This window comes from Dreissena polymorpha, chromosome 13, assembly GCF_020536995.1.
Source record: "Dreissena polymorpha isolate Duluth1 chromosome 13, UMN_Dpol_1.0, whole genome shotgun sequence".
NCBI lineage: Eukaryota > Metazoa > Mollusca > Bivalvia > Myida > Dreissenidae > Dreissena > Dreissena polymorpha.
In genome coordinates, this window is record NC_068367.1 from 51991296 (window position 1) to 52004162 (window position 12867).

The 12867-nt window shown below is 36.4% G+C and overlaps 1 protein-coding gene across 1 annotated transcript in view; it reads left to right on the forward strand.

The window, feature by feature from the left end:
* The first annotated feature begins 1178 nt into the window (after nucleotides 1-1178).
* LOC127855441 (116 kDa U5 small nuclear ribonucleoprotein component-like) overlaps nucleotides 1179-12867 on the forward strand; it is a 58947-nt gene continuing 47258 nt past the window's right edge. The window contains exons 1-2 of the mRNA XM_052391018.1: nucleotides 1179-1358; nucleotides 12448-12575. Coding sequence (XP_052246978.1) covers nucleotides 12450-12575 — 126 coding nt within the window. The 5' untranslated portion in view covers nucleotides 1179-1358; nucleotides 12448-12449. The remainder of the gene's footprint in view (nucleotides 1359-12447; nucleotides 12576-12867) is intronic.

Sequence of the window (12867 nt, forward strand, 5' to 3'; positions counted from 1 at the left end):
ATTTATAAGGTCTGGTGCAACTTATCTTATAACTCGACGGAAACATGGGAAACGTTGGAAGCGCAATTCTTCTCAATTGACAAAATAGTTACATCGCAATTTAAATGACAGAATGTTGACTTTTCCGGGACATCAGAAGCGTCCGGCAGGGATGTCTGCTCTTGCCCACAGATAATTCAGGATACCCTCCAATACCAGCACACCTCTATCTCCAACTTCAGATTGTCTGATGACATTTACCTCATTGGTGGCACCAGCACTGAACTCCCAGACCGCAACAACAAGATCTATGAAAAAGTAGCGGCATATGGGGTGGATGTCGATCAGCACCGAGAATTCAAACATCACGGTGAAAATGCCAAAATCACCAGAACAAACATCACAATGAACGAAGAGATGCTGGACTAAGTGACCAGCTTCAAGTACCTGGAAGTTCTCTGTGTAAGACTGCGCTCCAAGGCACGCTATGGGGAGCAAGGTCGCCATCGAAGCCATCACAAGAGATAAATGATGGATAGAAAATGTGAATAAGTGGACTTTCCTTCCCATGGATGAGTTACTTTCAGTATCCCACAACAGTCCTGACTGACGGAAGATCAATGTGTCGATGCCCCTCATTTCTCCCTTCCATGGTCGAAAGAAGTGCCTATTTCTACATAGTTCTTTTCTTCTTTTGGTTTTTAAGCAATTTAGCGATTTAGCTTCCATGCTTTTTTTATTAATTCCTATATGCTATCTGCTGCTGCAAATTATGGTGCATTTCGTTTAGAATTACTTAGAAGGATGCACGGTTTGGATGCATTTATTGAAGATCTGTGCTTTTGTCGGAATTCCATGCCGAAACCCTGATTTCCAAGGGTGCTTGCCTCTGAGCGAATTTCATTTTCTTAAAAGTTATGAGTGTGTATATATTAAGTTTGCGATTATTGAAATGTCCACCTTTAAATGATTCCAGACTTGAAAATGTTGATTTGTAGGAAATGCAAGAGAAATGCGTTGAAAGTCGGCTTTTTTAGAATGAGACGCAATGAGAATTGGAAGATTAGTGTAACCTTACCTTAAAAACAGCGTTTGCAAGATGATGGCGGCCATATTTTTTATGTTTACATAATGCATAAATTTTAATCGTTTATAAAATAATAATTTGTTGTAGAGAAAAAGTAAGGGAATTATTTTTAAGACAAACATCTATGATCAAAGATAAAAATTGAACGATCTTTTCATCGTTGTAAATTTTCTTTCTTAAGACTATGATATTGATTTATGAATTGATTTCTACTACGCTTCCGGTCGAACTTTCATAACACGAGAAACATACAGAAATAGGAAATCTTGTGGTTTTATGCACATTATTTAAGGTATGCAAATAAATTACGTTTATTTTATTGTTACTACATGTTTGACAGTGTATTGTCTGTCAAACTTGAATGAATTGTGATAATAATTCATGCAACTTCTACCGGCTTTTGGTACTCAATATTCGGATGTTTCGTACATTTCGGATGCGTATTGAGTCGTTTGAAAAACAACAACAGCACTTTATATCTATTTGAAGCTATGATCATGAACATATTTATTGTCCAGATATTTTTCACACATAATTTTTCATTCATGTAGTCACCCATCCAGTCATTAACAAAAGCTGACGTTCTTTCACTTCATCAAGTTCATGATGATGCAGTCATCACATTGCTGATAAGCTTACTCAACGGCAAGGCTGTTGGAAATGACCAAAGTCACTGCATGCCAGCGTTTTTTTCCCCAAAGGGGAAAGGTACCTGTACCCATACAATTGGGAATTATTTGAGTCGTGAAATCTTCAAATTGGGAAAAATACGGGACAATTGAACTTTACCGGTACGCAACACTTAACATAAAACAGCGTACCCTAACCCTAACCCTAATCCTTAACACCTTACACATAACAACTAACGCAACACCTCATAATCTTTTTTATCCCATATATTTCCTTAGTATCAGGGGCTACCGCCCCCAAACCCCAGCTTTGTCGATAGTGGTAAACAACTGCGTACCGGTGAAGTTCAATCTAGCCAAAAATACAAGTCGCGAAATCAATGAATTGTGAAAAATTTGAGTCGCAAAATTGATGAATAGGAAATCTTTAAAATGCATCTCATCTATCATTAGGGGCTATATTCTGCATCACAAAGCATTTTAAGCTCTAGTTTTAACAGAAAAACTACTAGTGATGATATTTTGACAATCATATCATGTTATGTGTAAATTGTGTTATTGCCACTTCAGTAGGAATGTGCCTGTCAATGGAAAAGAAAATCTAGTGATAGGCATAATCACTGAGGTTGCATAAAAAAATAATATTAAATTTTTTGTTTAAGCCCTTAAAAGTCTCACAAGCGCTGCAATGTTTTATGCGAGTTAAATTAAAAACTTAAAAAACAAAAACAACAGCAATCAGTCTTGGACATTACCCACTTGACAGTCAACCAAGTCTATTGATTTTTGCGTCGGTTGAGTAAAAATTCCTAGCTGGTTACGGGTAGCCCAATTGGTCGAGTGATTTTTTCGTGCCCGAACTTAGTAACAAGTTCGAAATAGCTTCACATAGACGCTTATTAAAAACTTATCAGTTATTTCCGTCAAGCACTCATTGATTAGACGCTTATCAAACAGTGTTGTAAGTCGATCTCCCGAGACAATTTAACTTTTATTATTACTTGGTGGAGAACTCCTTGCAATTAATATAAGGTCTTTTCTGCTTGTTTTTGTGGGCACAACGCACAAACATCCACCGCAAAATGAAAATGAAAGTAGCAACAAAACAGTCAATGAAACGAAAATTCCAACCGTAATGGGAAAATAATCAGTCTTGGCTTCGTTTTGATGTATCCAAGTATATTGAGGAATTTGATTCTCAGCCAGCATTGCTGGCTGGTTGGTAAGTGCATTTCATTCATAATGGAAAAAAAACATGCAATTAAATATCATGCATTAAATTACAAGTGTAGTTTAAACAGATAAAGTTTGAATGTCAAGGAACAAATCCTGACAGTGAATTGAAATGTGTACCATACTGCATTTTTGATGCTGGCGACAAACCAGATGAGTTTTAGGCAATGGTACGTCTGCTACAAATGCCGTTTTAGATTAAGAAGACTCAAAAGTTGTGGCAGAAAAGTTGCCTTCTTGTTCTTCTTCAGTTTTCAGTTTTCTCATTATACCCCCCCCCCTTTCGAAGAAAAGGGGGTATATTGTTTTGCTCATGTTGATCCGTCAGCCCACCAGATGGTTTCCGGATGATAACTCAAGAGCGCTTATGCCAATGATCATGAAACTTCATAGGTACATTGATCATGACTCGCAGATGACCCCTATTGATTTTCAGGTCACTAGGTCAAAGTCAAGTTCAAGATGACCCGAAATAGTAAAATGGTTTCCAGATGATAACTCAAGAACACTTATGCCTAGGATTATGAAACTTCATAGATACATTGATCGTGACTCGCAGATGACCCCTTTTGATTTTCAGGTCACTAGGTCAAAGGTCAAGGTCACGGTGACCCAAAGCAGTAAAATGGTTTCTGGATGATAACTCAAGAACGCTTATGCCTAGGATCATGAAACTTTATAGATACATTGATCATGACTCGCAGATAACCTCTATTGATTTTCAGGTCACTAGGTCAAAGGTCTAGGTCACATTGACCCAAAATAGTAAAATGGTTTCCTGATGATAACTCAAGAACGCTTAGGCCTAGGATCATGAAACTATATAGGTACATAGATCATGACTCGTAGATGACCCCTTTTGATTTTCAGGTCACTAGGTCAAAGGTCAAGGTCACGGTGACCCAAAATAGTAAAATGGTTTCCAGATGATAACTCAAGAACGCTTATGCCTAGGATCATGAAACTTCATAGGTACATTGATCATGACTCGAAGATGACCCCTATTGATTTTCAGGTCACTAGGTCAAAGGTCAAGGTCAAGGTGACCTGAAATAGTAAAATGGTTTCTGGATGATAACTCAAGAACGCTTATGCCTAGGATCATGAAACTTCATAGATACAATGATCATGACTCGCAGATGACCCTTATTGATTTTCAGGTCACTAGGTCAAAGGTCAAGGTCACGGTGACCTGAAATAGTAAAATGGTTTCTGGATGATAACTCAAGAACGCTTATGCCTAGGTTCATGAAACTATATAGGTATATTGATCATGACTTGCAGATGACCCCTATTGATTATCAGGTCATTAGGTCAAAGGTCAAGGTCAGAGTGCCAAAAAACGTATTCACACAATGGCTGTCAAGGTCACGGTGACTTAACTTAGAAAAATGGTTTCCGGATGATAACTCTAGAATGCTTTAGCCTAAGATCATGAAACCTCATTGGTACATTGATCATGACTCGCAGATGAAATAATGATGAAACTTGACCAGGATGTTTGTCTGAACAATATCTAGGTAAAGTTTGACATTTGGTAAAGATTGAATGTACCGACTGCTCTCGAGCGAACTAGGGCCATCTTGGCCCTCTTGCTTTTATATTATATATGTCATTCCCTAAATTACCCAATTGAGTAAAAAAACCGGGGGTAAAACCCCATTAAAGCTCAAAAGTAGGGGTAAAATTTTTTGCTAAAACTCTATAGAATTTACAAAAACCCTATTGTTGTCAAAACAGGGGGTGAAAAACCCAATTACCCAAAAAATTATCTATAGCCCTGATTAAGATCATCTGCCATTAAATGCTTTTAGTTTTACACACGTCCCATTATTTGAATTTTATGTTAAACTTTTATTTGTTAACATCCGTATCCGAATAGTTTCTGTCCGGATTTGACACTTAAAAAAAACTATACATAGATCTAAAGTAATATGAGCATTTAACTCAATACGGTTACGTTTTTTTTAATGTCAACAAAAATAAGTATTGAGAAAGTTTATTGATGTAAGGAAGACTTGTCTTTACGATGGAATTCTTTCGCAGGAAAAATCGATCACTCGTCGCGGTTATGTAATCCAGTCACATTTTACACAATGGTTAGAGTTGCGCCCCTTTGAAAAGTTTTGTTTACTTTCTACGCAACCATGTCCGGCGAAAATAAATGGCCGAAAATGAAAGGCTCAACGATTTCAAAAGATATTTCCAGCGTAAATAAAAGGCACTGGCGATTGGGAACGGCACCTAGGATCGTTATGAACGGTAGATATGGAGATTGGGATAGGTCCTGTGCTAAAATTGAGAAGCCTCCGGTAGGCTTTGAGAAAGGTACCGTTCCCAGGTACAAGTTAAGGAAGGAAAAAAAACGCTGCATGCATCCACGGATCCACTATATTTTTGGGAATCCAGAGCCCTTTTCAATCCTACATCTCACTTGATCTCAATCTCCTACACATGCTCTCTTCACCATAAGTTTGGAGCTTGACCAAATTTACTTCTGGGCATAAATGTGAAAATACTGAGCTCAAGCCAGGGATTGAACCCAAACCCACAACCTCCAGAGTGGTTGTTAGACACTTTAACCACGTCGCTAAAGAGCTAGCCCAATAGCAAGGCTGTTGGAAGTGACCTTATTTCACTACAGCATTTAGGTTACTTGCAGAATCCCATCCAGGCAGTAGCCATAGCTGATCATCACGGGTTTACTAGTCATTTTTGGAAAAGGAGTCTGGTCAAATTGGGATTTTTATGTCCACCACAACTATAGTGAGGGACATATTGATTTGCCTTGTCTGTTGGTTTGTTTGTTTGTGTAAAACTTTAACATTTTGCCATAACATTTGCAATATTGAAGATAGCAATTTATATTTGGCATGCATGTGTATCTCACTGAGCTGCACATTTTAAGTGGTGAAAGGTCAATGTCATCCTTCAAGGTCAAAGGTAAAAAACAAATTCAAGGGAAGTCATACATGTAAGCTTTAAAGAGAGATAATCGTCTGAACCTGCCAAATGATAATTAAACAAATAAAATAAATCAAAGAGGCGCAGTAGGGGACATAGTGTTTTTGACAAACACATTTCTTGTTTTAATTGATTAAATATCAAATTTGGGGAAATATTATCGACAAAATGGACCAATATTAAACCTGTTTTTTAGCTCGACTATTATATATAAAATATATATAGTGGAGCTATCCTACTCACGTCGGCGTTAGCGTCTGCGTGATCGTGCAAATGTTTTTAAAGTTTTCGTACTTCCCCAAATATTTTTATTGTCCCTTGACATATTGCTTTCATATTTTGCATGCTTGTTTACCAACATGACCCCAACCTATAAACAAGAGCAGACAACTCTATCAAGCATTTTTTCATAATTATGGCACCTTTTCCACTTACAATATGCAGCAAATGTTAAAGTTTGCGTACTACCTTGAATATTTTAATTGTACCTTGAAATATTGCTTTCATATTTTGCATACTTGTTTACCAACATGACCCCAACCTATAAACAAGAGCAGACAACTCTATCAAGCATTTTTTCATAATTATGGCTCTTTTTCCACTTACAATATGCAGCAAATGTTAAAGTTTGCATACTACCCCAAATATTTTCTTTGTCCCTTGACATATTGCTTTCATATTTTGCATACTTGTTTACCAACATGACCCCAACCTATAAACAAGAGCAGACAACTCTATCAAGCATTTTTCATAATTATGGCCCCTTTTCCACTTACAATATCCAGCAAATATTAAAGTTTGCATACTACCCCAAATATTTTCTTTGTCCCTTGACATATTGCTTTCATATTTTGCATACTTGTTTACCAACATGACCCCAACCTATAAACAAGAGCAGACAACTCTATCAAGCATTTTGTAATAATTATGGCCCCGTTTATACTTAGAAAATGCAGCAAATGTTCAAGTTTGCGTACTACCCCAACTATTTTCATTGTCCCTTGACATATTGCTTTCATATTTTGCATACTTTTTTACCAACCTATAAACAAGAGCAGACAACTCTATCAAGCATTTTGTCATAATTATGGCCCCTTTTATACTTAAAATATGCATATTATGTATAAATCCATGTTAAAGTTTGCGTACTACCCCAAATTATATTTCCTATATCTTTTGACATATTTCTATCATATTTTGCATACTTGTTTACCAACATGACCCCAACTTATAAACAAGAGCATACCACTGTATCAAGCATTTTGACATACTTATGGCCCCTTTTACACTTATGTAATTAAAAATTTTGCTTAAATTGCCATAACTTCTTTATTTGTGATCACATTTTCTTATTACTTTCACAAAACAACACTTACCTGAATACCACAATGGATTCCAACCAAACAATACCCCATGCCCCTACCAAGAGTCCCTTCCCCCCCCCCCCCCCCCCTCCCCCCGAAATTTTTTGTTTTTTATACATCACCTAATACTGTGAAACCATTATTAATCGTCAGGCATTAATTTTCATAAATTTCGTCAGTCGACTGATCGGCGAATTTAAGATCCTAACGAACAATCATGCTCTATGTTTGAACAAAAACAAACACTAAGTTGAACACTATTTTAAAACTTTACCGTAGACATGAGGCATTAAATTCCAACATAATCCATGCACACATTCACTGCTGTTTTGTAATCAAGATTAATCCGGTTTTGACACAAAGGGATGTAGATTACACAAGGTACTTAACTGACACGTTACACTTCTTTAAAACGCATGTGCAGTACAGCTGTATCGAATGCGTTGACTTCGTTTATGTAGAATGGTAATGGATTAGCGCTAGTTGTTTATAACTTTATTACTTATTAGGTGCATTGTGTTTTTCAGGGATGTTGCATATTAGCCATCACGCAGCGAATGCCGATAAAAGACAATAAACCAAATGAAAAGATGACGATGTGTGATCAACATGCGTATTTATCACAAATTAATAAAGAATATTTTAATTGCTGTTTGTTGTTTGATTGTTTGCGTTTGACCACACTTATTACTTTTTTATATGTATCAATTTATTTATTTTTTAAATTATTGACATTATTGATTTATATACCGGTAGTTTACGTTTGGCAATTATAATAATAGAATAAGACTAATTGGCAATTGGCTTTGTTGTTACAAACACTCGTTGATCCCACTTGTCCGCTAATCATAACAATGAACGTGTGAATAGCATACATTAAGAGGGTCCATTACTGTCCCTTGATAACAAAAGACTACTTAATTGGCATGTGACAAACCGGCCCCCTTCCCTGCAGTGATTCTCAAGTGTGTTCCCGCATTCGTACCACGATTTTTCGCAACTGCGATTGATCGCGAATATGTATTACACACAAATCGGATATTGACTGACGCATAAATAATTTTATAATTCAAAATCAGAAATCGGCGAATTTAAGTGCTGACGAAATCGTCATTTTTATAAAAATGACGAAATTTTGTGCTGTCGAAAATAAATGGTTTCACAGTATATTACCACACCCCACATTATACCCCCCTCTCACCCCCTCCCCCCACAAACCTCCCCCCCCCCAACCTCCCCCCCCCCAATTTAAACAGCATGTAATAAATTACCCCACCCCACATTATAGCCCCCTCTCACCCCCCCCCCCCCCCCCCGAACCTTCCCCCCCCCCCCCCCCCCCTCCAACCTCCCCCCTCCCCAATTTTTTATTTTTTTATTTTTCTTTTATAGATCATCTAATAAATCACCAGACCCCACATTATACTCCCCTCTCCCTCATGTAATAAATTAGCACACCCCACATTATACCCACCCACCCCCCCCCCCCCCAAAAAAAATAAAATAAAATATATTGTTATTCATTATTTTTATTCATTGTTTTTGACACATCAACAATTCAACATTTTGGTTTATAGTCTTGGAAAAGCCTGGCTTTCCTTCTCCATTTCTTTCTTTCCCATAAGTTCATCAATTATTGACGAAACCATGCTTTGGGTATTTGAATCTAATTGAAAGAATGCATGCAGCGTGGACTTTTGACACTAAAAGGGCTTTTTTGCCTTCCACGCTTCAATACACCGCTTGGGTCGGCCATTTTTTATGTAAAACGGTCACTGACACTTCGGCTTAGGTCATAAGAGGCTTTTGGTCGCCGTTGAAGTCATATAAAAAAACTATATTTAACATTTAATTTTAATGATATTTTGAATAGGTAAACAGTATATTACTTGTGTATAAAAATTACGATAAGTGTAATTAAAAAGTTACAATAAACAGTAATGACTCGCCTGCAATACTAGGAGAACAGAATCGAGACTGTTTGGCCTTTCGACAGTTCTTAGGTGTGGCTCTTCCTCACAGCAAACGCTTGAGTGACGTTGACTTAAAGTTGTACTTGAACCGGGATGAAATGTTTACCGTATATAATTTGCTACTGGAAGTTTTACGCATGACGAAAATTTCAAATTTGTGTTTCATTTTTTCAATGCGTAACTATACGCAAAGATTTTAAATCTATATTGTTATTTTAGAACTCAAATTTGTTTTTACGCCTTAACGCATGTTATCTGGAGCACTGGGCAGGGCCTCTATTTTAGTAGAAATAAATGAAATTCTCATGGGATCCATTGTTTAAAACAGTTTAAAAGCCACTGTGTAGGCTGAAAAATGTCTCTCACTTCATCCTGTTTGTGTAATTCCATTTTTGAACGATACTCTTATATTAGTAACTGAATACTTTGTTAAATTTTGTGTTTAGATCCACTTGACTTCTTAAGTATCAAAGCTATACAGCGATTTTCCTCCTTCTTTATAAAGTACCGGTAAACGGCACTTTCCCAATTACGAAAAAAATACAAATTTCCCAATTGCTGTCCTTAAATTCCCAATTAAAGGTAAAAAAAAAAAAAAAAAAATTTTTTTTTTTTTTTTTTTTTTTTTTTTAAGCAACATTTAGTTAGTTTCCATTTGCAGCTCTATAGCTTGAACCTAGGTATATATAATATTGGCAGCTTGAAAACACTTGGTTATCAATTTTAAAGTATTTGGGAGCAAAAAATCAAATACACCAACTTCCCAATTTGAGGTTTTCACGACTCCATTTTTCCCAATTTTGAGGTTTTCACAACTCGATTTTTCCCAATTTGACAGGTACGGGTACTTTTCCCAATTGGACAAGGAAAATCGCTGCTATTGATTTAAACTTCAGATACTTTCTTACTATCAAAAAGGTATTGTACCTGGCAAGTTCAATTTACCTTGACCTTTCATTTACCTTGACTTAAGGTCAAAATGATAATTTTTTTTCAAATTGCCATAACTCTTACATTTATTATCAGATTTTATTAATACTTTTATAAAACATTACTTACCTAAATATCACCACAGATTCCATCCAAACAATATCCCACGCCCCAACCCAGGATCCCTGCCTCCCCCCACCCAAACAAAAAATATAATAACAATTATTTATTTTTCCTTTTTTATTTTTATTTTTGACAAATCGTCTAATAAATTACCACACCTCACATTATACTCCCCTCTAAACATCCCCCCCACTCCTAACTAACCCAAAACAATTTTTGTTTCTTTAAAACATGGTTACCAAAAAAAAAACATATATATTTTTTTTTTTTAATGACCATCCAAACTTTCCACCCAAGCTATTGCTATCAAACTTTACATATAATCTTATTACTTTGTTTTATGTTTTTACAAATGTTCAATAGATTGTGGAAAATATACCTGAACTATTACCTTCACCTTATTGAATCATTTGAACAATTTTCCCATGATCGCTTACGTTATACTGTCAAGCAATCAAATAGTCGAGCGCGCTGTCCTCTGACAGCTCTTGTTTCAATATACAGCATTTTTTTCAAACTCCAATTGACAGTCTGTTCACTGGCAGCCTATGACACTAAGTCATTAATAATATTGTACTTTTGTTATTAATGGATCACAAAGCTGACAGTGTGGTGTGGGATAGTCATCTACAACATAATTTTGAACTCATCACATAGCTCTTCCAAACTTTTATTGTTCAGCTCATCGTGGCATTACCTTCAATACAAATGAACATCAAACTCGTAAGCTTGGTATGAGTAAGAGTGCTAGGCTGTGGGCAGTAAATGAGGTTCATACATTGATTTTTGTCCTTCTGTATAGAGTACCGGAAAACAGCACTTATTAGGAAAAAAACTACAAATTTCTTTATTTCTGTCCAAAAAATCCCAATTGAGCAGACAACTGTATCAAGCATTTTGACAGAATAATTGCCCCTTTTATACTTAGATAATTTAACATTTTGCATATATACTTTTATACTTAGAATGTGCATATTATTGATAAATCTATTTTAAGGTTTGCGTACCACCTCAATTATTTCCTATGTCCTTTGACATATTGCTTGTATATTTTGCATACTTCTTTACCAACATGACCCCAATCTATAAACAAGAGCAGACAACTGTATCAAGCATTTTGACAGAGTTATTGCCCCTTTTATACTTAGATAATTTACATTTTGCGTAAATTGCCATAACTTTATTTATGATCACATTTGATTCATACTTTGACAAAACAACACTTACCTGACATACCACAATGCACTCCACCCAAACCATCCCCCACCCCAGAATCCCCCCCCCCAAATTAAAAAAAAAAAAGTTCTCCTTATTTTTAAAGATCATTATTAAATGACCACACACCCACATTATACCCCCCCCCCCCCCCCCCTCTCCATGATGGCTTACGTTATACTGTCGAGCACTCGAATACATGTAGTAGAGCGCGCTGTCCTCTGACAGCTCTTGTTTAGTTTCCCTATGCAGCTTTATGGAATGAACCTAAGTAAATATAATATTGACAACTTGAAAACATTTAGTTATAAATTTAAAGAACGTGGGAGCAAAAAATCTAATACACCACAGGGCTTTTTTCCTCATTCAGCAAGGGCCTTAGAAAGGTTCCTACCTTCAAGACTAAGGCCCGTTCCAAAAATTTATTTAAAATGATGCAATTTTTCCAAAATTTCAAGCTTACTTTGCCTTTGGAAATCAGTTTTGTCGATAATTGTTTCTCCAAAATGGGAGGCCAGGCCCTTACTCCAAATCAAGAAAAAAAGACCTGCACCACTTTCTCTATATGAAGACTTCACTACGCATATTTTTCTTTCAGCTTTTTTCGCGCACAATTTTCCCAATTGGTCTGGTACCGGTACTTTTCAAAATTGGACAAAAAAAAAACTGTTGTGGTATTGAACATCAACAGCTGTGCTGCTTGAATCTAGGGCCTTTACTTGGCACATTAGATGTTTATTCTCTGTATCACCACTTTGTTGCATAAATCTTCAAAATCCAATATAAAATGTATGTTTAAATCGCCTGCTGTGCTTTATGTATGTTTAAATCGCCTGCTGTGCTTTATGTATGTTTAAATCGCCTGCTGTGCTTTATGGTTTTTCATTTCCATATATGCTCTTGGAGAGTCAAGATAAAACTGACAATTTTGCAATTTTATACATTTTCAGCCATGGATGGGGATCTGTATGACGAGTTTGGCAACTATATCGGTCCCGAGCTGGACAGTGATGATGATGAGGACGATAGCGACGACTCTGGGGAACAGGAAGAAGCTGAGAAGTTCCCAGACGCTGACGTGAGTTGTGTCTGTGGGCATGGTTACATCTAACACAAATTATATGACTGAAAAGACAGTCATCTAAAACTTAAAATCCATCCCCTGGCAGGGCTTTTTCTCATCATTTCGGGTATATAATAGCTTCAAACTCTAGATTGGGAAACATATTTAGTTGTTTGATGTATAAATATTAATAAGCCGGCAAAGTCCAAACAAAAAATATTTGTGAAAGGATATAACAATTTTAAAACTATTTCATCTCTATTACCAGGACTGTTCCTGGCGTATCTACGGGTCTGTTAAACGGACC